General features: G+C 40.0%; 1 protein-coding gene and 1 pseudogene across 6 annotated transcripts; both read right to left on the bottom strand.

The window, feature by feature from the left end:
- Nucleotides 1–463: 463 nt before the first annotated feature.
- Nucleotides 464–17,549, bottom strand: TMCO5A (transmembrane and coiled-coil domains 5A). 6 transcript variants are annotated; one of them, XM_043555693.1, is made up of 13 exons: nucleotides 17,465–17,527; nucleotides 16,864–16,908; nucleotides 16,661–16,778; nucleotides 15,481–15,630; nucleotides 14,440–14,563; nucleotides 13,729–13,779; nucleotides 12,995–13,066; nucleotides 9,962–10,018; nucleotides 9,491–9,550; nucleotides 8,998–9,062; nucleotides 7,572–7,629; nucleotides 5,803–5,843; nucleotides 464–1,743 (listed from the first exon to the last, which is right to left on the bottom strand). In XM_043555693.1, the coding sequence occupies exons 4-13, from the start codon at nucleotides 15,567–15,569 to the stop codon at nucleotides 1,545–1,547; spliced, it is 816 nt and encodes a 271-aa protein (XP_043411628.1). In that variant the 5' UTR covers nucleotides 15,570–15,630; nucleotides 16,661–16,778; nucleotides 16,864–16,908; nucleotides 17,465–17,527; the 3' UTR covers nucleotides 464–1,544. The 6 variants fall into 6 exon arrangements, with proteins under 6 accessions (XP_043411628.1, XP_043411629.1, XP_043411631.1 ...); XM_043555694.1 differs by having other exon boundaries at nucleotides 16,661–16,760; nucleotides 17,465–17,495; XM_043555696.1 differs by lacking the exon at nucleotides 16,661–16,778 and having other exon boundaries at nucleotides 17,465–17,549.
- LOC122469899 lies at nucleotides 5,334–5,431 on the bottom strand (annotated as a pseudogene).
- Nucleotides 17,550–21,458: the final 3,909 nt, after the last annotated feature.

Raw genomic sequence — 21,458 nt, forward strand, 5'->3', positions numbered from 1 at the left:
GTAATCTGAGCCGAGATTGGCTGCTCAGCTGCCTGAGCCACCTAGGCACCCCACATGTGTCTCAAATTGGAGGGTAAATTATTTGATCACCCTGTGTAGGACTAATTGTCAGTGTTGACATTGTGTGGCCTCAAGAGGCAATGAATTAAGGGGTTTTTATGTTTGTTCCCTGCTGGTGTGGAAGGCAGAATGACCCTTCCCTGCTCTTGGATTTCAATGCTGTCAAGGTTCTGGAGAATTTAGGAGGCTCGGGAAGCTTCAAGAGGGAGTTTGAATATATCATGTTAATAAGGCACGTGGATGCTTCAGCAATTAATTGGAAAAATAAGAGGTTTGATTATATGTTATCCCAAGTTTTGAAGCAGTTTATAGTCTTATGCTATTTAGTTTAGAATCCTTGCTTTAGCCTTACAAACCTAATTATGTACATGTTTTTTTTTTAACCGAGGTGTTTTTTTGTTTGTTTGTTTGTTTGTTTTTTCCAATGGCTTTTCATTATCTCAATCTATGATCTTGAAAAGTTGTGGTTCTTATTGGCAGGAAGACACATGCAGTGAACTATAGCTTTAAGAATTTGTTTAATTGATCAAGTTGGTTGTTTACATGTAAAGCTAAAATTAGTGATTAAATGGGCATCTGCTTTTGCCTGCTCAGTATCCCTTTCTCTTTTTTTGAGGGAAGTGAGGCCCTTTTTCTTACAGAAACACATTCCATTGAGTTTAGGTGGAGTTAACTTCCTTAACTCTTTTCCCCCTAACCTCCTCTATCCCTTATAAGAGGTTGGAAATGTGATTTCACAGATTCATGCTTGACCAATCAGAGCACTCCCATTCCTTAGGCCACACTGAGTTTGGGGCAGCGGTAGGCACTTGACCCCAGCTAAGGCAGTTTCTCTGAAATTGCCTGCTGTAGCTATTGGAAAAGATGGTTTCATTCTACCAAGGCTGCTAATCTTGTACTATGGGACTTAGGTTGTTGGCACTTTCTTTCCACTAAAAGGAGAATGCCAATGCAAAGAGAGAGTGGGGAAATCCCAGTGGCATTGCTTTGAGACTCCTGGACCCAGCCATGCCAGAAACCGCAGATTTTTAGTTCCATGAGGCAATACACCCCCCCCCCCCACTTTATTTCTGCAAATTTACAAATTAGCTTAAGTTAAGGTCACTTATAACCAGAGTTCTAATATAAGTAGTGAGCAATGTTCTGCATTGCAGGGATCCAGTCTCTCAGATGTTAAACATTTTCTAGAAGAATATATCAATTCTAACTTTGCTGAGCATCTATGACATTGTTTCCCAAGTAGTCTAGTTTGTTTACTATCTGGTGCTATTTAGCTTATCCTGTAGTCCTAGAAATCTGTTGACAGAGCTTTCTACTGGGCAAGATCAATCTTGGAAAGACAACTGGAGATGGAAAATAATCAAGTAGACAGACCTGAAGGGAAAAGCTGAAGGAAACCTCTTCCCTCCGCAAATTCCGCCGTCTCTTAGTCTACAGACTCAGACACCACTTGTCTTCTTTTGCTCAAGGTTATTTCTTATGTATCAGTGGGGTAACATGTCCTCTGTCTCAAGTGTGAGAGATGGAAAGAGGAAGCATCTTAGCTTCCACAGAATGCCCCTGCTCAATATCTTGGGCAGTGTGTTGATAAGGAGATCTGGATTTATAAAACATATGTAGAAAAACAAGTAGCCCAGCAGTCTGATGAAAAATAGGGTGGTGGAAAAGACATATTGAAAAAACCTGAAAAGAGAAAGTCAAGAAACTGTTAACCAGAGGTTAGGAAACCAGGAACAAAATCAAACTTATGCCTAAATGCATGTCTGGCTCCTTTTTGATCTTCAGATGTCTCCCACTAAGTGTTGTCTTCATTACCAACAACCCCTTATAAAGGCAGCTCCTTCCCATACTCTGGCAAGCCAGGTACTCTCTCTTTCATCACCATGTTTGATTTTCTTTTAGTGTTTATCACTGGCTGAAATGATCTTGTTTTATATTTTGTTTTATTTTTTTGTTTTGCAGAGTTGTTTTCCAAAGTATTTTGCACCAATTTGTAACCCATCAGCAGGGTATGTGTTTCTGTGGGTCCATATTTTCTCTAACACTTGATATCATCAGATTTAAAAAATTGTGCCAAATGTGTGTAAAGTAATGGGCTTAATTTGCATTTCCCTGATGAACAATGATGCTGAACATCTGCTCATAGGTCTTACATGTCTGCTCTTGCCCATTTATCTAGTAGGTTGTTTGGGCTTGTCTTATTGATTCGTAGGAGTTCTTTATATGATCTTGATATCAGTCCTTTTCCATTGTGTGTATTGTGAATATCTTCCCTCTACTTTATAACTTTTATTTTCTCTAAGGTGTTAGAACAAAAGTTACTAATTTTTAAAATTTTTTTAACGTTTTTATTTATTTTTGGGACAGAGAGAGACAGAGCATGAATGGGGGAGGGGCAGAGAGAGAGGGAGACACAGAATCAGAAACAGGCTCCAGGCTCTGAGCCATCAGCCCAGAACCTGACGCGGGGCTCGAACTCACGGACCGCGAGATCGTGACCTGGCTGAAGTCGGACGCTTAACCGACTGCGCCACCCAGGCGCCCCAGAAGTTATTAATTTTAATAAAGTCTAGTGTATTAATCTTTATTTAGAACCAATGTTTTTGTGTCTTATTCAAAAAACCATTCCCTGCATCCAGGCCTAACAGATGTTCCTATTTTCTACTAGCAGTGTATTCTAGTTTAAAATATGTCCACACATTATTCGATATTCTGCCCTTTAAGAGACTCTCCTCCCTTGTACTGTGCGCTGGACTTAATGACTTGGTTCTCAAGAACAGCGTATCACGGAGGTGACAGTGTGTGACTTCCTAGATTACACACTAAAACCATTGCAGCTTCCTCTTTCCTCTCAGGAGGAAGCCAGCTGTCATGCTGGGAAGGATACATAAGCAGTCCTGTGGAGAGGTCTGTGTAAGGAGGAACTGAAACCTCCTGCCAACAAGCAGCAACATTTGTCCAATGTGTGAGTAAGCTACCTTGAAAATAGATCCTCCAGTCTAGCCTTCTAATGACTCTAACTTGGCCAACATCTTAAAAAAGTTTTTTTTTGGTAAATGTTTGTTTATTTTGCAGAGAAAGAGAGCACAAGCTAGGGAGGGGCAGAGAGAGAGAGAGAGAGAGAGAGACAGACAGACAGACAGACAGACAGACAGACAAAGAATATGAAACAGGCTCCAGGCTCTGATTCAGATGCTCAGCCACTGAGCCACCCAGGTGCCCCTGGCCAACATCTTAACTGCAACCTAATAACAGATGGTGAGCTAGAACAACCCAGCTAAGTGGCTCACAGATTCCTAATCCACAGACATTGTGAGATGATAAATGTTTGTTGTTTGAAGACACTAAGTTTTGGGATGATTTGTTATGTGGCAGTAGATAATTAATGTCAATTTTTAAAGATTTTTTTTCTTTTTGGACATTTAGTCCTTAACATATCTGGCCTTGCTTTTTAAATATAGTGTGTGTGTGTGTAATTAAATGTGATCCAATCTCATTATTTCTCATCTGAATAATCATTTTTTACCCTACTTTATTTTATTTTATTTTATTTTATTTTATTTTATTTTAATGTTTGAGAGGGGGAGAGAGAGAGAGAGAGAGAGAGAGAGAGAGAGAGACAACGTGAGTGGGGGAGGGGCAGAGAGAGACAAGAGAGAGAATCCCAGGCAGGCTCCATGCTGTCAGCACAGAACCCGCTATGGGGCTCAAACTCATATCATGACCTGAGCCAAGATCAAGAGTCAGATGCTTAACTGACTGAGCCACCCAGGCACCCCTCCCCTACCTTTATTGAACAATTCTTCTTTTCCTCTGTGACATACAATCACTGTCACATATCAGAGTTCCATATATGCCCTGTTTCTATTTCATTGGTTGATTTTATTCCTGTGACAATATTACACTATTGTAATTAATGTAGCTTCAAAGTAAGTCCTCATAACTGGAAGGGCACGTTCCCCACTCTTTGCTCTCCTTTAAAATTGTCCAGGTTATTTTTGAGTTATTTACTCTTCTATATCCAGTGTATTTTTAGAATAATTTTATTAAATTTAATGAAAAATCTTTTGGGCAGTTTGGTTGGAATTGAAATGAGCTTATCATTTGAAGAGAATTGATGTATTTATGATTATCTCACTATATTTCTCTTCTTTCATTCATGTTACTTTTAATGTTTCCTAATGAATTTCTTTAAATTCCCCTTATAGTGGTCTTGATTTTTTCTTAAACTGATGAATTATTTTGACCTTGTGGTTTTACTATGATTTGCACAAGCAAATTTCTACTTTTTCCTTATCTGTATAACCGTTACCCAGTTGTGCTAGGTTGCTGCTTGAGGCAGCACCAAATCACTACCTACCTCCATCCACCAGTCAAAAACAGCCTGTTCCTCATCAATAATTGGTCTTGGTGATAGGAGTTAGGATCCATTATAGTATAACATCTTGGTCAGAATTAGAATCAGAAAATGTTTACAAATCTCTTCCTAGTATTCTCCTTGAAGCTGAATACAGTATTCATAAGAAAGTTCTGGGATGTTATTCCCAGAGAAAATCCTAGGCATAATCTACCTTTATTATCTCTTGAGTCAGTGCCCAATATACCAGTGCCCCATAGGATATTGGAGCAGAGCAAGAGAAAGACCCTTCTAGTTTGATATGATGAGCTAGATTTTTAGGATATTGTCAGATTCTCTTCAGGATACCAACCCTCTTTTAAAGCAGATACTTCTTACCCTGGGAGCCCATGCGGGTAATTTCACGCTAAACACTGGTGTCAAATTATAGGCGAAGGCAGCCTTGGAGTTCTAGGGCAATTCTGCTAGCTTTCAGGGAGTATTGTATTTAGGGATATCTGAATATGTAATAATGAAGGGGTATCCCCCTTGAGCAAATTTTCCAGACAATTGAAGCTGACCTTTAAGCATCAATAGTTTTACGTTAACCATTTTGATGGAACTCTGTCTAAATCATATTTCATGCCACTTTGAATATATGTTTCTCTTTGCCTCTTAAATAAATTATATTGAACATAATCTGACCTTTTCTTACAAATGCAGGGGCTTCATGAGTGCCAATTTTACTTTGCTATCACAGTGATTCCCTCAGGACTAATATCCGCTCGGTTGTTTGAATCTTGAGCTCTTACTCAGTTTAACAAGTATTTTTGAGGAATTATGTTCTGGGTACTGTAGAGTGTGATCTCTCTTTCATAATCATTTTCTCTCATTTGCTGTTGAGTAGGGGTATACATGGATTTACAATTCTCTAGTATTTCTAATGTAACATGTTGACATTGTATTAAGTTTACGGGGGACACATCTCACACAATAGTGTGAAAATCCAATCATCTTATGAATCATAAAAAGGATCCCCATTTCCAATCTTGATGTTATTGGGGAGCCAGATCCATCAAGTTAATTCAAATCATTAAAGGGAAAAAGGAATAAGCATAAGATTTGCCACATCTATCTTAGGTAATAAAGTTCTTATTTTTGATTACTACTAGCCTATTAGCTTCTGAAACTGGAAAATTGAGATTAGGGATTGCCTTGGGATGAGGAAGTCATACGTTAGAAGTGAGAAACTCGGTCATCGATGACACTAGTTTGTTGACTTCACTCTGGGGGTATGTGTGTGGGTATGTCTACAAGGGTTTCCTTGTCTAGACTTTGTTGTCTGCCAGGATGGCTAAGTGGAACTCCCCATTTTCCAGGAAGTTTACTCAAAGGTGTATCCTTACCTTTTACAGAACCAAGTTCCCTTGTTTTGGAGAGAATCATCCTGGGAGAAGGAAAGACATTAATAAATAAGCAATTTCTGGAATCTACCCTTCACTGTCAAATAACATTCAATGAGCCATTAGATAATGTTATATTTAGATAATGTCTTGCAGTTTTTTATATGCATAAACAGATGGAATTTTCAGAGACAAGCGTATATATTTGCTTGCTTGTATGTATGTGTAATTTTGTATTACTTTTTAATATATTGATAGAAATGAATGAAAGCCTGAAAAGGCAAGGTAGGTTGCCCTTTTTTGTATGTAAGGTCATACAGCTAATAAGTGGCAGGGCCAGACTTGGAACCTGGGTCCTTTGAATCCACATTACACCCTTACCTCCTGCTTAACCAGTAACCCTTAAAGAAGTTTACAGGCTATGAAAACCACACAAATGTATTCTAAGAGAAGTTTTAAGAGTTCTAAAAATATAAAGATGAGGATATTTCCTGGATTTCTGTGGCATCTCTCTTCCAAAATATTTTCTCAGCTATTTCATTTTCCTTTTAGCTTGCTTGTGAGATAAAAATGAAGAAGTACAATCACATTTTAAAATTGTGAAAATGATGCTCACAGAATTGGAATTAGAAAGAAACTTTCTGGGTTACGAATTTTGTTCCCTAGCTTGAGTGAGATTAAGCAGCATGCCAGCTGGTCATTTGCTCAGGCAGGCTGTAAAGGTTGTTCAGACGTCATAGGTCATTGAACCATCATGGGACTCTGGTAATCTTGAGGAAGATTTTTTCTCTGATAGGTGGTGAGAAGGAATACTTTGATTAGTCAGTGAGAATAGATGATGGGTATATCAGGGAGCGTGCCAAGCTTGGTTCTAGAGAGGTGGAGTCCAGTTAATTTCAGGAGTTTTGTTTTTGCTGTTGGTTGTTGTATAATATGCAAGCTTGGGGCCAAAATAACTTGTTCAGAATAATGGGAACCATGGTCACTGTGAACATGGTCTAATATATATCCAAACATCTGGATGACCCCAGTGACAATAGATGATTGTTGATATTTGCTTTTTAGGAATAAAATACTTATTTTTTTTGAAATTATGAAGACTATGTATCTAAATGATAAAGTTTCTGGTGAATGTCAATTTTGGCTCTAAAGCCAATATAAGTTACAAAATTAAAGTCTAATGGAAGTTTATCTTTTTGCCACCACAAGACAAGAAGCAGGCCAAGAGGATGCTCTAAATCCAATTGTGTCCTTTAGACCGTTGCATATATGCTAATGACATCATGATGTTAAATATGAACAGACACTGAAGCTGTTACATAAAGAAGTAATGACTTCTCATGTTTTAACTCATAGGCTAATTCTGATATATGCCCTGGTGCTCTGTGTAGTGAGAAGTTTGGGTTCCTGTTGGGATCACCAGGAAAGACCATTGTGATTATGGGAGATGGGAGGAGTGTCCTGTCTTGGCCTCTTCTCCACAAGAGTGTTCCTTCAGTTAATATTTCTTCCTGCTTCCATTCTAAACTCTGTGAGGTTTGAGGCTAGTTTCTTTGAGAACAAGTCATTTGCATGGCTCTGAGAGAAGAGAGACCATTGTCCCATAACATCTTTGTATGTTTAGGGTTGGAATGCTTTAGAATTATGTGTGCTACTATTCTTGGAAAATGCACATGAGAAGATTGGTATGTGTCTGGTGGCTTATAGTGTTTTGGAAACTCCCTTGAAGGTAATGACCCTGAGAAAAGCTGAAAGTGGACTGAAATGGTTACCTTATTATTTTGGCTGTTACACTTTTTTCTTGCAGAATTCATGCTCAAGACTTTTGATCTAGGAGAGAAAGAACCAAGGTGGGAATTGAATAAAGTACATTTAGATGTTCATATTACATCATGGTTATTTAAAAAAGTTTTATATTCTAAAGCTATACTGTCCACTATTGTAGCCAATGGCTACATGTAGCTGTTTACATTTAATGAAAATAAAAAAATCACTTCCTCCGTCACAACAGCCATCTTTCAAGTACTCAATAGGTGCATAGTGGCTACATACTAGATAGCACAAAAAATTCCATTGGGTAGTCCTGTTCTAAAATCTTGGCTTAGTAATGAAGCCATACTTAATGTTCAGAAAGGATCTCAGGAGACTTGAAGGTGTCCATTAGGGGTAAGGACCTCTAAGTCCTGGTGCCCTGGCCCCTAGGCCACAATGTGGACTAGCCTATTTAGAGGCTGTATGAAGCCTAGGTCTTTTTCTCTTAATCCCAAGACTCCAAAATATTTAATACATGGAAATACTTCCTACGTGAATTAAGATTTAAATTTTAAAGAGGGTCAGGGAGTGGAAGTGAGGTTTTTGGTTTTAGTTTCTCACTATTTAGACTCTTGACATACTCAAGGAGTATTTTTTTTTTTTTTTGCTGTGGGGGCGAGGCTTTTCTCTTATTCTAATTTCTAATATTAATGTTCATAGTTTAATATAGTATACAGTTTGCATTTCATAATATGATTGACCTAGTTTGTGTCTGGAGATTAGTTTCATGCCTGTCCCATATGGTTGAATTTCCATACATTTTGGGGAAGTGAGGATGGTATTAATTTTAAGACCTTTATTATAAAATTTAAGGAATTCCCATTTTATCAGGGTGCCAGACCACTAACCCTTCTTTTTTACTGTACTTTATTTAATTAAAAAAATTTTTAATGTTTATTTTTGAGAGAGCGAACGAGCAAGTGCACAACTGGGGGAGGGGCAGGGAGAGAGACACAGAATCAGAATCAGGCTCCAGGCTCTGAGTTGTCAACACAGAGTACCATGCAGGGCTTGAACTCACAGACCAGAGATCATGACCTGAGCCCAAGTTAGATGCTCAACAGACTGAGCCCCCCGGGCACCTGACCGTTTTTAAAGCACATGTTCTTGCCCCTAATATAAACCTGAATAATTGACAATGTGATTACAATCATGAAGGAAGGTATGTTTCTGCAGTCTGTTAAGAAAGATAGGAGAAGGACCTGCATTTTTAAATAGATGTGGTTGAGTGGGGGTCAACAAGATCGCTAACAGAGAGGAAAGTTATGTTGTGTTGGGGCTCACTGAATTCCAAATAGGAATTGGTCAGAGAAATGTTTGCTCTGACTCCGGCTGAGATGGGGTTACCACTAAAACCAGGATGTTCCTTTGTTTGCCAAAGCTCACACTTCTCTCTCAAGGAACCGAGTCTCTAGTTCTTCTTCTATTTTCCTCAGAGTTTCCTGGTACTTCTTCAAAGAGAAATAAAAGAAACCACAGTTACTTGCTAGAAGCCTTATGTGCTTTTTGCTGTTAATAACCATGTATTACAGCATTGTCATGTGAATGTTTGGTATTCCCACTGCCATTTTGTCTCCTTTCCCAGTCTACCAGCCCCCTACTACTCCAGATCTCTTACTGCACTTCACCACTGGGCAGGTCCCTGTGGTTATTGGGATTATAAACAGGAAAAGTGCTCATTATTAATTTAAGAGTTCAGAGCTTTGGAGATGAGGGCAGTAATAGAATGATTCTAGTGGTAGAGTGTCATCCTCCCTAAAGGCCTTTGTAATGCCACCTTGAAGCATTAAAATTGTTGCAGTGTTCTTTGAAAAGCCTGGTTTCACTTCATCCTGTACCTTAACAAATGCATTACTATCCCTTTAGAGAGAAACTGTACCTTTATGCAGAGGACCTGATCTTCACAGAGCTGTGCCACAAATGTATAGTCTTCCATTACCTAGGAAGTCAAAATTCAGTCTTAAATTTTACTCAGTAAGTTGCTATAAGAACAGTAGGATACTTGTTTCCTCTTAGGCCCCAGGCCTTAAATGTGCTTTTCTAATTGTTCTAAATATGTATTTGCTGTATGTATGAAACCATGCCTTTTTTTTTTTTTTTTTTTTTTTTGTGGATGAACAGGCTGTACTTTACAGTCCTGATGGAAATTACTTGGGGACAGTTGGGAGAAAAATAGATATTAATTCATAGAAGGTATAGATTATGGAGAATATTCTGTAAAAAAATGTGAAAAGAGAAGGTAATCTGGGGGACTGTATTGACATGATGTAATACATTCCTTCAAATCTTGTGACCAAAGATCAAGTTTTCCTTACTGTGGGAGAAGGAACATCGAAGTTATTGTCGTTACCTTGGTCAACTTTTGCTCTTGGTCTGCACAGGAAGCTTCCAGCTGTTTTAACTTAGCCTATAGAAAGGGAAAGAGACTGGTAACTCAGCCAGGTAAAAGCAGGATTCCATTCTGAAATGGGATCGCAAACATTATCTCACAGGTGGTTAAAGTGCATCGGGACCAATTTTAGATGTCTTTTTAATGGAGGGGAGTCAACCTTGAGATGAGAGGACACTTGAATTGAATCTAGTGTGAAGTAGCACTAATTTGGTGTGTATGAAGATGTTACGTGGCTGGAGCTTAGGGGCGATTGGTAAGAATGAAATGAGGTGGGGAAAGGTAGACATGTAAGAGATTACAATAGGCCCTTATAGCTTCTGGAGAGTTTGGTTCTTTATTCTAATTGCAGTGAGAAGCCAGGTGAGAGCTTAAAGTTGTAAAGATACAAACTGGTTTGTCTTCTTTCTTGTTTAAATTTATTTAAAAAAATTAAAAAAAATTTTTTTTTCTTTTCAACGTTTATTTATTTTTGGGACAGAGAGAGACAGAGCATGAACGGGGGAGGGGCAGAGAGAGAGAGGGAGACACAGAATCGGAAACAGGCTCCAGGCTCTGAGACATCAGCCCAGAGCCCGACGCGGGGCTCGAACTCACAGACCGTGAGATCATGACCTGGCTGAAGTCGGACGCTTAACCGACTGCGCCACCCAGGCGCCCCTACTTAAAAAATTTTTAATGTTTGTTTATTTTTGAGAGAGAGAGAGAGAGAGAGCGAGCGCGTGAGAGTGAGTGAAAGAGAGCAGGGGAGGGGGTAGAAAGAGACGGAGACACAGAACCTGAAGCAGGCTCTAGGCTCCGAGCTGTCAGCACAGAGCCAAATGCGGGGCCCAAATTCATGACCAAGATCATGACCTGAGCTGAAGTCGGACGCTTAACTGACTGAGCCACCCAAGTGCCCCTGGCTTGTTTTCTTTCTAAAGAATAATCTTTTCTGTGTGTGGAAAGTAGACTGTTTAGGTCTAAGTATAAAGGCAAGAGGACTAACTAGTTAGCAGGCTACTTTAGCATCCAGGTGAGGGGTTATGGTGGCTTGCACAAGGGTAGTGTAATAGTAGTAGAGAGGAAAAGATGCATTTGGGGTATATTCTGTAGGCAGAGGGGACATACTGCAGGCTTTCCTCTCTTCCCTTTTCAGCTCTATTGTTCCCACTTTCATTGAGCTACCATTTTTTTTTCCCCCACATTTGGACTCTTCTAACAGTTCCTTTCCCCACCAGTCAATTACATCTAGGGCCAGACAGCCAAAGGTGCTATGGGCTGTATTTTAAAGACAGTGGCCTGAGTCACAAGGAGTTGAGGCGGGTGTCCTATTAAACTGCTCAACTGATCACCAGCATGCAAGAGGAACAGAAGCAAAAGAGATAATGTATATTTCATAGAGTTAGAGATACAACATGAGAATGCTTCAAAATAGGTGGACAAAAGGGAATGATTCAAAGCGTTAATAATACTCTTTAGGGCTGGGCTGATGCTGCCAGGAAAATAATGGCCATTGTTGTGCCAGGAACTCTCTGTCTGGAGTCTGTCACAATCAGCTCACCTGACGTGGCCAGCATAGCCAGACTTAAAGTGTCACCGCTAGATTCGGGCAGACTTGCTGTTAGCAAAACTTGTTTTGGGCAGAAGAAGGAAGAAAATCAGTCTTCTAATCTCTGCAGTTTTATGGCTAGGATAATCAAGGAGCTTTAAGCTCCTTTCTAGTCTTAGCTCAAGTTTATTCCCCATGTACACACAGGCTACTGATTTCTCTCTTTCCAGATAAGTGTCCTGGATAGGCATGCCCAAACAACTTACTTGAAGGCTTTGACTTCCTCTTTTTTTATGTCTATCAATGCTAATTTGGCCACCAGAACATAGAGCAGTAATTCTCTATTCTTTCATTTTCAATTTCTATTTTAAATGTGTCTATATCTTCAGAGTCTTCATACACACAGTATGGGCTTAAGTATGGGCTTAAATGTGGGGCTTAAGAAGCAAAAGAGATTGAAAGATAGGGACAGTGTGTTTTTCTGCTCTTTCATTTGCTTGTTCTTAAATGACATATATAAAAATAAGTATCAATTAAACAAAGCAAGATGGGGCCTGGGTGGTTCAGTCAAAAGAGCACGTGGCTCTTGATCTCAGGGTCATGAGTTGGAGCCCCACACTGGGTGCAGAGATTTCTAAAAAAAATACAAAAAATAAAAAAAAAACTTAAACATCATAAAAAGAAGCAAAGAAAAATTAGATAAGGCAAGGACAAAGACATATTCCTACAGAAATTATCAATAAGAATTGAATCTGCCTTCTGAAAAAAAAAAGATCTCTAAATCTTGCATCTTTGATCAGATGGGTTATGGTTGTGCTCAGGTGCTTAACTGTGAAACACAATTAGGGAAATGGTAAGCCCTGTATGATGCACTTAGTAGTTAGAGGTCACTATATACTTGAATGACCAGTTGAATGAATCCTTTGCTGGATTGGAGTCAATGACAGGGTGTGTAAATTACCTAGCACACAATAGATTTACAAGTCCAAACTCTGCCTCTATATGAATTCATGCATATGCTTCTGCCATACTTTTAAATAATCACCTTAAAATTGTGACTTTTTAATGTTTTAGAACTCCAAAAAAAGAATATTTTATATACACAATTTCATTCAGTTTTCAAACTGAGGCTGGGAGGAACTGATTAAATTGCCCAACTTCATATATCACACTAAGTACCTCTGGGTCTGGGATTTAAATGAGGGACTTCAACTACCTCCAATGTTATGTATGTATTTGTGCATTTGTGCCCTCTTTTTGATGGAAAGAGAACAAAATATATGGCTTCAGAGTGAAAGCCCTTACTAAGGGCAGAGGAGAATTCAGCATTTAGTAGCCCAGGTTTAATCTGGCATGGCTGAAACTACAAAGAATTTATCCCAACTTTGACAATTGTTTCCACTTAAAGATTTGTTTTCCTGGTCAGGCAGACCAAACCCATTCGAGATTGCTTTTTTGTTTACCTTTGACTCTTCTGGGGTTCCTTTTAGATCTTCTTGTTCACACTTGGTTGCCTTATGTGATTTCCTTGTAAGCTGTGGTTTCAAACAGAAAAAATACATTTCAAATAAAAAATATATCAAATAAAAAAAATATAGCAGACAAAGACATTCTCTGATGTGTGGGAGACAGTAACTTGGCCCAGATCAAAGCTGCCAGGAAATGGTCCCTTGATGGATACTTGGTGTCTTTGGGAACATCTTTAATCTACCTCCATTTATTCTCACTAGTTTTGGCCACCAAAGCTGCTCAAAGCAGGAGTACTTCCCTGAACCCCTAATCCATGCCAAATTATTCAGGCCTGTGGGCATGGGTCAGAAAGTAGGGGAATCATAAAGAAATCCACTGTATTTTGACCAGTTGAGGTAGAGGGAATACCTGGACAAAGAAGAAGGGACCACAGAGGTCCCAGTCAATCCCTTTGGAAGCAATTTCCTTGTGATAGAATGAAGAACCTATGGGATCACTGAATACCTGGGATGCCCTATCCACTCCTTTCAATTTGACACTTGCAGGGATAATCCATGGCACTTTGGTCATGAGACTCAGCCTCAGGAGAGTGGATTAGTAGTAGTGCCCACGCCCAGCACAGGCCTCTCTGATGTGTGGGATCTTCTGTGATTATTTGCCCTCCCTGGCCTCTTTGATGAGTGGTGCTGCTGTGGGGACACCAGGGAACACAAAAGCCCCATGTCACCTTTCTTTGAAGTTCTTCTATACTGTGGACCAGAGTCTCATTCTTCCTATCCTGTTGAGAGGATGAAGCAGAGTTTAAATGTGCATCTGTGTACCACCATCTTGATTTGGTTGACTGTTCTTTATTTTACCCCAGTGATATTTTACTACAGTAACTGTACCTTCCCGCATAATGTCAGGTAAAGGACCTGTGGTTTGATCTCCATACGTACACACCAACTTCCTAGGGATTGAGATGACCACATCCCCGGCTTCCCAATATTAAATATTACCAGAGACACCCTACCCTCCACACATCCCCTTCCATGCAAGGACATACTCTGCTATGACTTTTGAGTTGACTATATTTTGTATGTAAAAAGGGGAAACTGTTGTTTTTGCCAGTGAGGAGGAATCAACCCTATCAATTGGCTTTTCCCTGCCTTTTTAAACATTTTTTTAAAGTTTATTGATTTATTTTGAGTGAGAGAGCGAGCCAGCAGGAGAGGGCAGAGAGAGAGGGGGGGAGGGCGGGAGAGAGAGAGAGAGAGAGAGAGAGAGAGAGAGAGAGAGAGAGAGACTCCAAAGCAGGCTCCATACTGTCAGCGCAGACCCTGACTCAGGGCTTGAACTCATGAACTGTGAGATCGTGACCTGAACTGAAGTCAAGATTCAGACAGTTAACCAAATGAGCCACCCAGGAACACCAAGCTCTTCCCTAATTCTTGCTTACAAGTCTGGCTGTCTCTTCTTCCAGCTCCTGCAAGGCTTTTTCCCTCTCTATCATGGTGTGGTTCTCCTTTTCCCATTCTTCATCTTCAGCCAAGTCTCTGGTGTGAGCAATCTCACCTTCCATCCTGGACGATGCAAGCACACACTATGAGGAACTGACAGCCTTAGAAATAATAAAACACATGTCAGTTTTAAGGGTACTTTGATGACAATAAATATAAATCTAAAGTTGGAAACCCTTTCTTTCCTGGATCCTTAGGATCAGAATCTCTTTAAAGACAAGAAAAGTAAGAGTCCCCCGATTACCACATCAAACACCCCAATGTACTTCCAGCTCAGGTGAGTATCTTTCATTCTTTTAGGATTTTCTTTGTTGTTGTTGTTGTTTTTTTTTTTTTTTTTTTAAAATTTTTTTTTCAACGTTTTTATTTATTTTTGGGACAGAGAGAGACAGCATGAACGGGGGAGGGACAGAGAGAGAGGGAGACACAGAATCGGAAACAGGCTCCGGGCTCCGAGCCATCAGCCCAGAGCCCGACGCGGGGCTCGAACTCACGGACCGCGAGATCGCGACCTGGCTAAAGTCGGACGCTTAACCGACTGCGCCACCCAGGCGCCCCTGTTGTTGTTGTTTTAATGTCTATTTATTTTGAGAGAGAGAGAGAGAGAGAGAGAGAGAGAGAGAGAGAGAAGGAAATTAAGTGGGTTGAGGGACAGAGACAGAGGGAGAGAGAGAATCCCAAGCAGACTCCATGCTGTTGGAACAGACCCTGATGAGGAGCTTGATCCCATGGTCATGACCTGAGCTGAAATCAATAGTTGGATGCTTAATTGACTGAGCCACCCAGGTGTCCTTAGGATTCTCTTTGAAACTTGCTGTATTATTCAGGGGTTTGAACCACAGACAAATACTGAAGAATGAAAAAGAAACTTCTTTGTTATAAAAAGATAAAGGCTCTAGAGCAAGCTGGAAAATTCAATTGTTTCTTCTCCTCCCAGTTCTTTGGATTAGGAACTTCCCACATGAAACCCCAATACTCACCTCTGAATCTCATTTTCTTTCTCTTGGATTTTGAGAAGAAGTTCCTGATTTGCTTCATCTATTCTCTGCATATCCCTTTCAAGGTCCATGTTCAAACTGTTAATGTTCCTCTTTGACTGGACCAGTCTTAAGATTTCCACTTTCTCTGACCTGTAGGCTCAGCCCCCAAAATGAATAAGGGCCACTTATCTTAATATCACTAATTTTTTGGGCCAAAAAGGATATCTAGAAGACATATAACTCATTAGCCTGGCTATTTTTGGGAGCACACCTTTCCTTTTTCATTTTTAGGAAATTACATTTCTTCCAACGTTTATTTATTTTGGGGACAGAGAGAGACAGAGCATGAACGGGGGAGGGGCAGAGAGAGAGGGAGACACAGAATCAGAAGCAGGCTCCAGGCTCTGAGCCATCAGCCCAGAGCCTGACGCGGGGCTCGAACTCACGGACTGCGAGATAGTGACCTGGCTGAAGTTGGACACTTAACCGACTGCGCCATCCAGGCGCCCCGGAAATCACATTTCTTAATAATGCTGTACAATTTGTTTCAATGATTCTTAACTCAGCAAAGGAGGTCTTTCTTGGCCAGAGTGCTCAGTATAATAGTGCACCTCCACTCTGGTTCCAGGAGAAGTTTTGCTTCCTTAAATAGCCTTTTACATTGGAGAGAATGATTTTCAAGTTGTTCACAAAAGCTGCTCATGCAGTACACTTTTATCAAGTACATTTAGTCAGGAAGCTGGTACATAATTTATGATTGGACACAGGTTTATGCAGAACCACAAGAAGTTTCCACCAGCAGTTAGGGCTTCAGTCTTTTCCTACCTCCCCTCAACTGAAAATTTCTCTGCTATTGCCTACTAGAAAGTTTGAGAATATCCTGTGGGAGTCACTCCGTTGAGCACACACAGAAGTAATCCAGGTTTTCACTTTCAAGAATGCAGGTATCATTTTTGAAGTAAATTTGAATGAAATAATGGTAACTTAATGCTAGTGTAGTCTAGAAATGTATCTGGCACATGGGAAGCTCTCAATAAACTTTTCATTTTCTTGAAAATGAATTAATTCATTGAATTAATTGGTTTGTCTCTAAAATGACTAACTGGAAATAAGATAGTGAGGTAGAGGGGCATATGTATTGAGTAGGCACAAGGGACGGTTTTGGAAAAGAAATTCCTACCTTGAAGGGCTGGCTTGGATGGGGGCTTTGCAATGGCTGTCACTTCAGGAGGCCAAGGGGTGTTTGGGGCAGAGTACAGTGGAGGACAGATGGATAGGAGCTGAAGGAGAGAGCAAGACTAGAAGATGAAAGGAGGAATCAGTAGCAGACCTGCTTCATACCTTGGTCCTTGGATGTGACTTTGCATAATCAGGACTACTTACTCATAGTCTAGCTGATTGTCCTTGTGTTCTTCCATTGTAGATTCCCTAAAATACCAGCAGAGATGTATGTAATGAATTGGGGAAATGGGTCCATTTATAAAATACAGTAACTAGCTGAGAGTCCCAAAAGACAGGAACAAAATTAAGTTAACTGGTTTTTTTCCTTCCCACTCCTATAATTTGGCCATAACGAAACTTAGCTTTCTGATTCTTCTGCCCATGAATATGCTTATGCCTCAGTAAGGATACAGTGAGGATAGAGGGATAATGCTGGAAAATTCAATATACATCCTGCAGAAGATAGATGGTTCACCAACACAAAACCCTTTGGAAATGTATACGTGGCAGTAAGCATCAATAGATGTTATCAGTTGTTCTTAATATCTTTTTTTCTCTATGCCCAGGTGCTTCTCTTAAGCCCCATGTGCATAGATAAATGTGCATAACTGCCCTGGAAAATAATCTTTCTAGCCTGGCTTCTGCAAGAATCTCCAGATATTAAGATCTTTAGTATTAAATAGGACTCAGAAAAAACAAGCAGGAATAAATAATTTGGCTTGTTCTGCTACTTAGTTTCCTCCTTTTCTCCAATAAAGTCTACCTCCCTTCTGATGTATGGTCTTCTGGATTCTGCTCTAGTCTATTAGCTTCTGAAGAGTCTAATCTTTCCCCACTGGAACCATCCAATAGAATCTCAGAACCTTCTATAGGGTCATAATTCTGCTCTTGACATAGGATGGGTGGGGCAGTATGTTACAATAGGATGGATGGCAATGGTTTCTCCTCATTTGTGCCAAGTTCAGAGCTGAGTCTTCCCTTTGGTGGCAGTAGTTTCAATGGATCCGATTTCTAGGCAGATTGAAGGGATAGCTTCTGTCTCATTTCTCTAGCAGATTGAGCACTTTCCTTGCCCAAGCTTGACTCATATGGGAACTCTGGGTTAGCACCAGCAGCCTAATCCCATAATGTAGTCAACTAACTACTCATTCATTCAACAAACACTGAAACTTGGAAGGAGCACCTATTTTTGCCAGGCACTTTTCTAAGTACGAGGGAGACAGAATGGGAACGAAATAGCCCAAAGCACTTGCCTTTATGGAGTTTACACTCTAGGGTGTGTGTTGGGGGGTGGAAAGGGGTAACACAATCAACAGAAAACAGGAGTAAATTGATTTTATCTGGTATGTATATTTTGGCCAGATTAGGCACAATTTGTAACTTTTTATGTGTGCAAGTCACGGAAACCTCAAGTTTCAGATCTTGACTTAATAAGGACTGCATTGAGTTGATTTGTGGGCCAGAGTGACTTCTTAACATACTGTAGTTTCTAACAAACTATTTGTAAAATTAATGGCCTCTGATGACCCCCATTACCATCTCCCTTCTTCCTGAAAGAAGGCATTTCATTGCTTTATGAAGCTGTACACAGAAGAGTAATTAAGTAACAATTCAGGCCAATGGCCTCTCGGAGGAATTAATGGTAGGGAGAGTTCATTAACCCCAGCTGGTTATAGCTTCTTCAGGAAATGCCCTGGACCAAGGTTATCTTGGCGATTAATGTATTGGATAGAGACTTTAACTAGGATAAAAATAAAGCTCTATCTCCTTCCTGGGGAGCTTTTCTCCTTGAGGGGCTACCAAAGGCAAGCCCATAGGGGCAGCAGAACCCCAAGCTTGGGGCCTTGTGTGGGAGGAAGACAACAGATAACCACTAGTAAGAATTGCTAAATCAAGGTAAAAACAGGGCCTTGGGGGCAGGTTAAGGTCCTTGAGGAAGCCTTCCTGCTATTTGGGAGGTGGCTTTTGATTAACACCCAATGCAGCTTTAGGGCAGCTGTTAACACCGCCTTAACTTTTCCAGGCCACACCCTGACCTGCACAGAGTCCCTGCCAGAGAGTCGCAGATTTTGCTGCATTGCTGCCAGGGATGCAGTGGCGTTTATGTGGAAATCTGTTGTGAAAACATCCTCTTTTGACAGGCTGGGCACTTGGGCTGTTTTTGCTGGGGCTTCACCCTTCTACTCTGAGGGGTCTGGTCAGGTGCATAAGCCTGAGAAACTGCCTGGGCCCTTGTTCTTTCTGCCCCTTCCCGGGGAGAGAGACCTATTTCTTTTGCTCATCTCACTTGTCCTCACTTTACTTTGGCAAAATCTTCTTGGATATTTTTATAAATGAGCCTGGTTTTGAGGCTCATAGCCAGGCAAGGCTCTAGAACCTCATTTTAGATCAGTTTTCAAATACAGAATCAAGTACACTATTTTCCTTATGTCCTTACTTATTTTTAGTGACTATTTCTGTACAGTCTTTAGGCTCATGAAATCTCTTTCAGTTTTCTTTCAGAATCCTTCTCAGAATAGCTTTCTCAAAAGCAGAAACTTGAACTAAACTGAAATGTGAAGCAAAAGAGAGAAAGAGAGTGTACCAGTACTTAATATTGTCATTATTTAATATCCAGTAAACCGCGGTAGTTGAAATTGGCAAAAGGTTACGTATTTTCTTTTAAAACTACATCTATTTATTTTTGCCTGTTAAACCCCTTTTTATAGTTTTCATAGAATAGATATACTGTGGTACTTTCCTTTTTCACTTAATAATATTTATGAACATTTCCCAGGTTGCTATATGCTCTCTGTAATTATAATTTCAAACACTACATAAAATTGTGCTGAGTTGATAACATTCATAATCTGCTTCATCCTAACCTTCTTACCACACTGTTTACCCTTTTGCATACCTATCTCCTCTTGAGGGCCTGGAGAGTACCTATATGAATTTTCTAGAGCTGCCATGACTAAGTACCATAGGCAGGGAGGCTTTAACAACAGAAGTGTATTTTCTCACAGGTCTGGAGGCTGCGAGTCCTGATCAAGGTGCCGGAAGGGCTGTTTATCCTAAGGCCTCTTTCCTGGGCTTGTAGATGGCTGTGTCTGTTCTGTGTCCTCAACACGGGCATCTCTGTGTGTGTGTGTCTGTGTTGTAATGTCATCTTATGAGGATGTCAGTCATGTAAGATTAGGACCCACCTTAATGACCTCATTTAAAATTAGTTACTGTTTTGAAGGCCCTATCTCCAGATAAAGTCACATTCTGAGATACGAGGTATTTAGACTTCAATGTATGATTTTTGGGGGACGCAAGTCACTCTACATCAGGTATTCACCAAGTGCTTAACTGTGACCAAATTTATGAACATTCAGGTTGTTCTCTCTTTGCCTAAATAACACTTCAGAGAATATATTTGTAGAGTCATTATATTTTTTCAGGTATAACGAGAGTATTAAAGTATATACACTTACATTTTTATCGGTTTTGAATGCCTATTCATTAATATATCTGTCAACTGCTTTTTACAGATGAGGAAAGTAAGGACAAGAGAGATTAAATGTCTTTTGGGATTAAAACAGATTTTTTTTTTTAATATTTTTTTAACGTTTATTTATTTTTGAGACAGAGAGAGACAGAACATGAACGGGGGAGGGGCAGAGAGAGAGGCAGACACAGAATCGGAAGCAGGCTCCAGGCTCTGAGCCATCAGCCCAGAGCCCAACGCGGGGCTCGAACTCACGGACCGCGAGATCGTGACCTGAGCTGAAGTCGGACGCTTAACCGACTGCGCCACCCAGGCGCCCCGAAACAGGTTTTTAAAAAATCTGCCAAAGCTGATACCGCATCTGTCAACATTTTCTGGTTCATTCTTCTGTAAGCCTAGGAAAGTGTAATAGGACAAGGGCATTTCCTCAGTTATAACACAGTGCTGGTATTGAGGAGCAGTTATTCTGAGTACTTCACATATTAGTGATATAATTTTCATTTTCAGTGAGGTCATTTCTTCTAAAGTAACCATGCTTGATCTCTGCTTTCATAACCCTTTGCTTTATTTTAAATTTGCTTCTCTAGCTTTAATTTAAAAATTTTGCAGTTAGGAAGTGATTGTTAAATGGCAGATTACTAAAAGGGGATAACTAGAACCTCTGCAAGCAGACTTTTGTAAAAATTTTACATTGAAATTTAATATAATTCTATACTCCCTTCTCAGTTCTTCTGTGTTCTTTCTGCCGTGTACTGGGAATACCTTTAAATTTGCTTGTTGGTCCCTTCTGATAATTACAGAGAGGTCTTTCATACATTGAGATTTTAGGATGTGTTTTACTTAGCAGAAGTAATACTATGCTGGAATGTTTATACAATAAATGGCCTGTGTGTAGCTTATCTTTGGCTCTATAATTCATTATTCTTCCTTTACTTAGCAGACATTTTTCTGAGCATATAAGTGGGTAACAGGATGACCCAAAGATGAGTAGAGTACTCTCAGTTTCATAAGGCTCTGCAGTGTGATAAATGTTATAATGCAGGCAGATAAAAATTGCTTTGGAATTCAGAGGGGAAGCATCTAACTTTATGATTTAGGGAAGCTTTAAAGGAGAGGTGCCTTTTGGATTGAGTTGAGTCCTAAAGGAAGAGAGAAACATTATAGATAATAGAAAGGTTACTCTAAGAGGAGGGAACAACAGGTTCAAAGGCACAGTATGCTCAGTATTGAAGGGTAAAAATTGACTGTAGTTTCTGCCTGAAGTAGCACATCCCAATGTGTGTTA

The sequence above is a fragment of the Prionailurus bengalensis genome, chromosome B3, assembly GCF_016509475.1.
Source record: "Prionailurus bengalensis isolate Pbe53 chromosome B3, Fcat_Pben_1.1_paternal_pri, whole genome shotgun sequence".
NCBI lineage: Eukaryota > Metazoa > Chordata > Mammalia > Carnivora > Felidae > Prionailurus > Prionailurus bengalensis.

Bases quoted from the DNA above. Each gene is read 5' to 3' on its own strand.
- TMCO5A (XM_043555696.1), bottom strand. From the start codon at position 16,898: ATGGAAGAACACAAGGACAATCAGCTAGACTATGA. The intron at 15,631-16,863 runs GTAAGTAGTCCT...CTGAGCCTACAG, and splicing joins GACAATCAGCTAGACTATGA to GTCAGAGAAAGTGGAAATCT. The intron at 7,630-8,997 runs GTGAGCTTTGGC...TTTCTCTCCTAG, and splicing joins CGGTTCCTTGAGAGAGAAGT to ATCAAAAGTCTTGAGCATGA.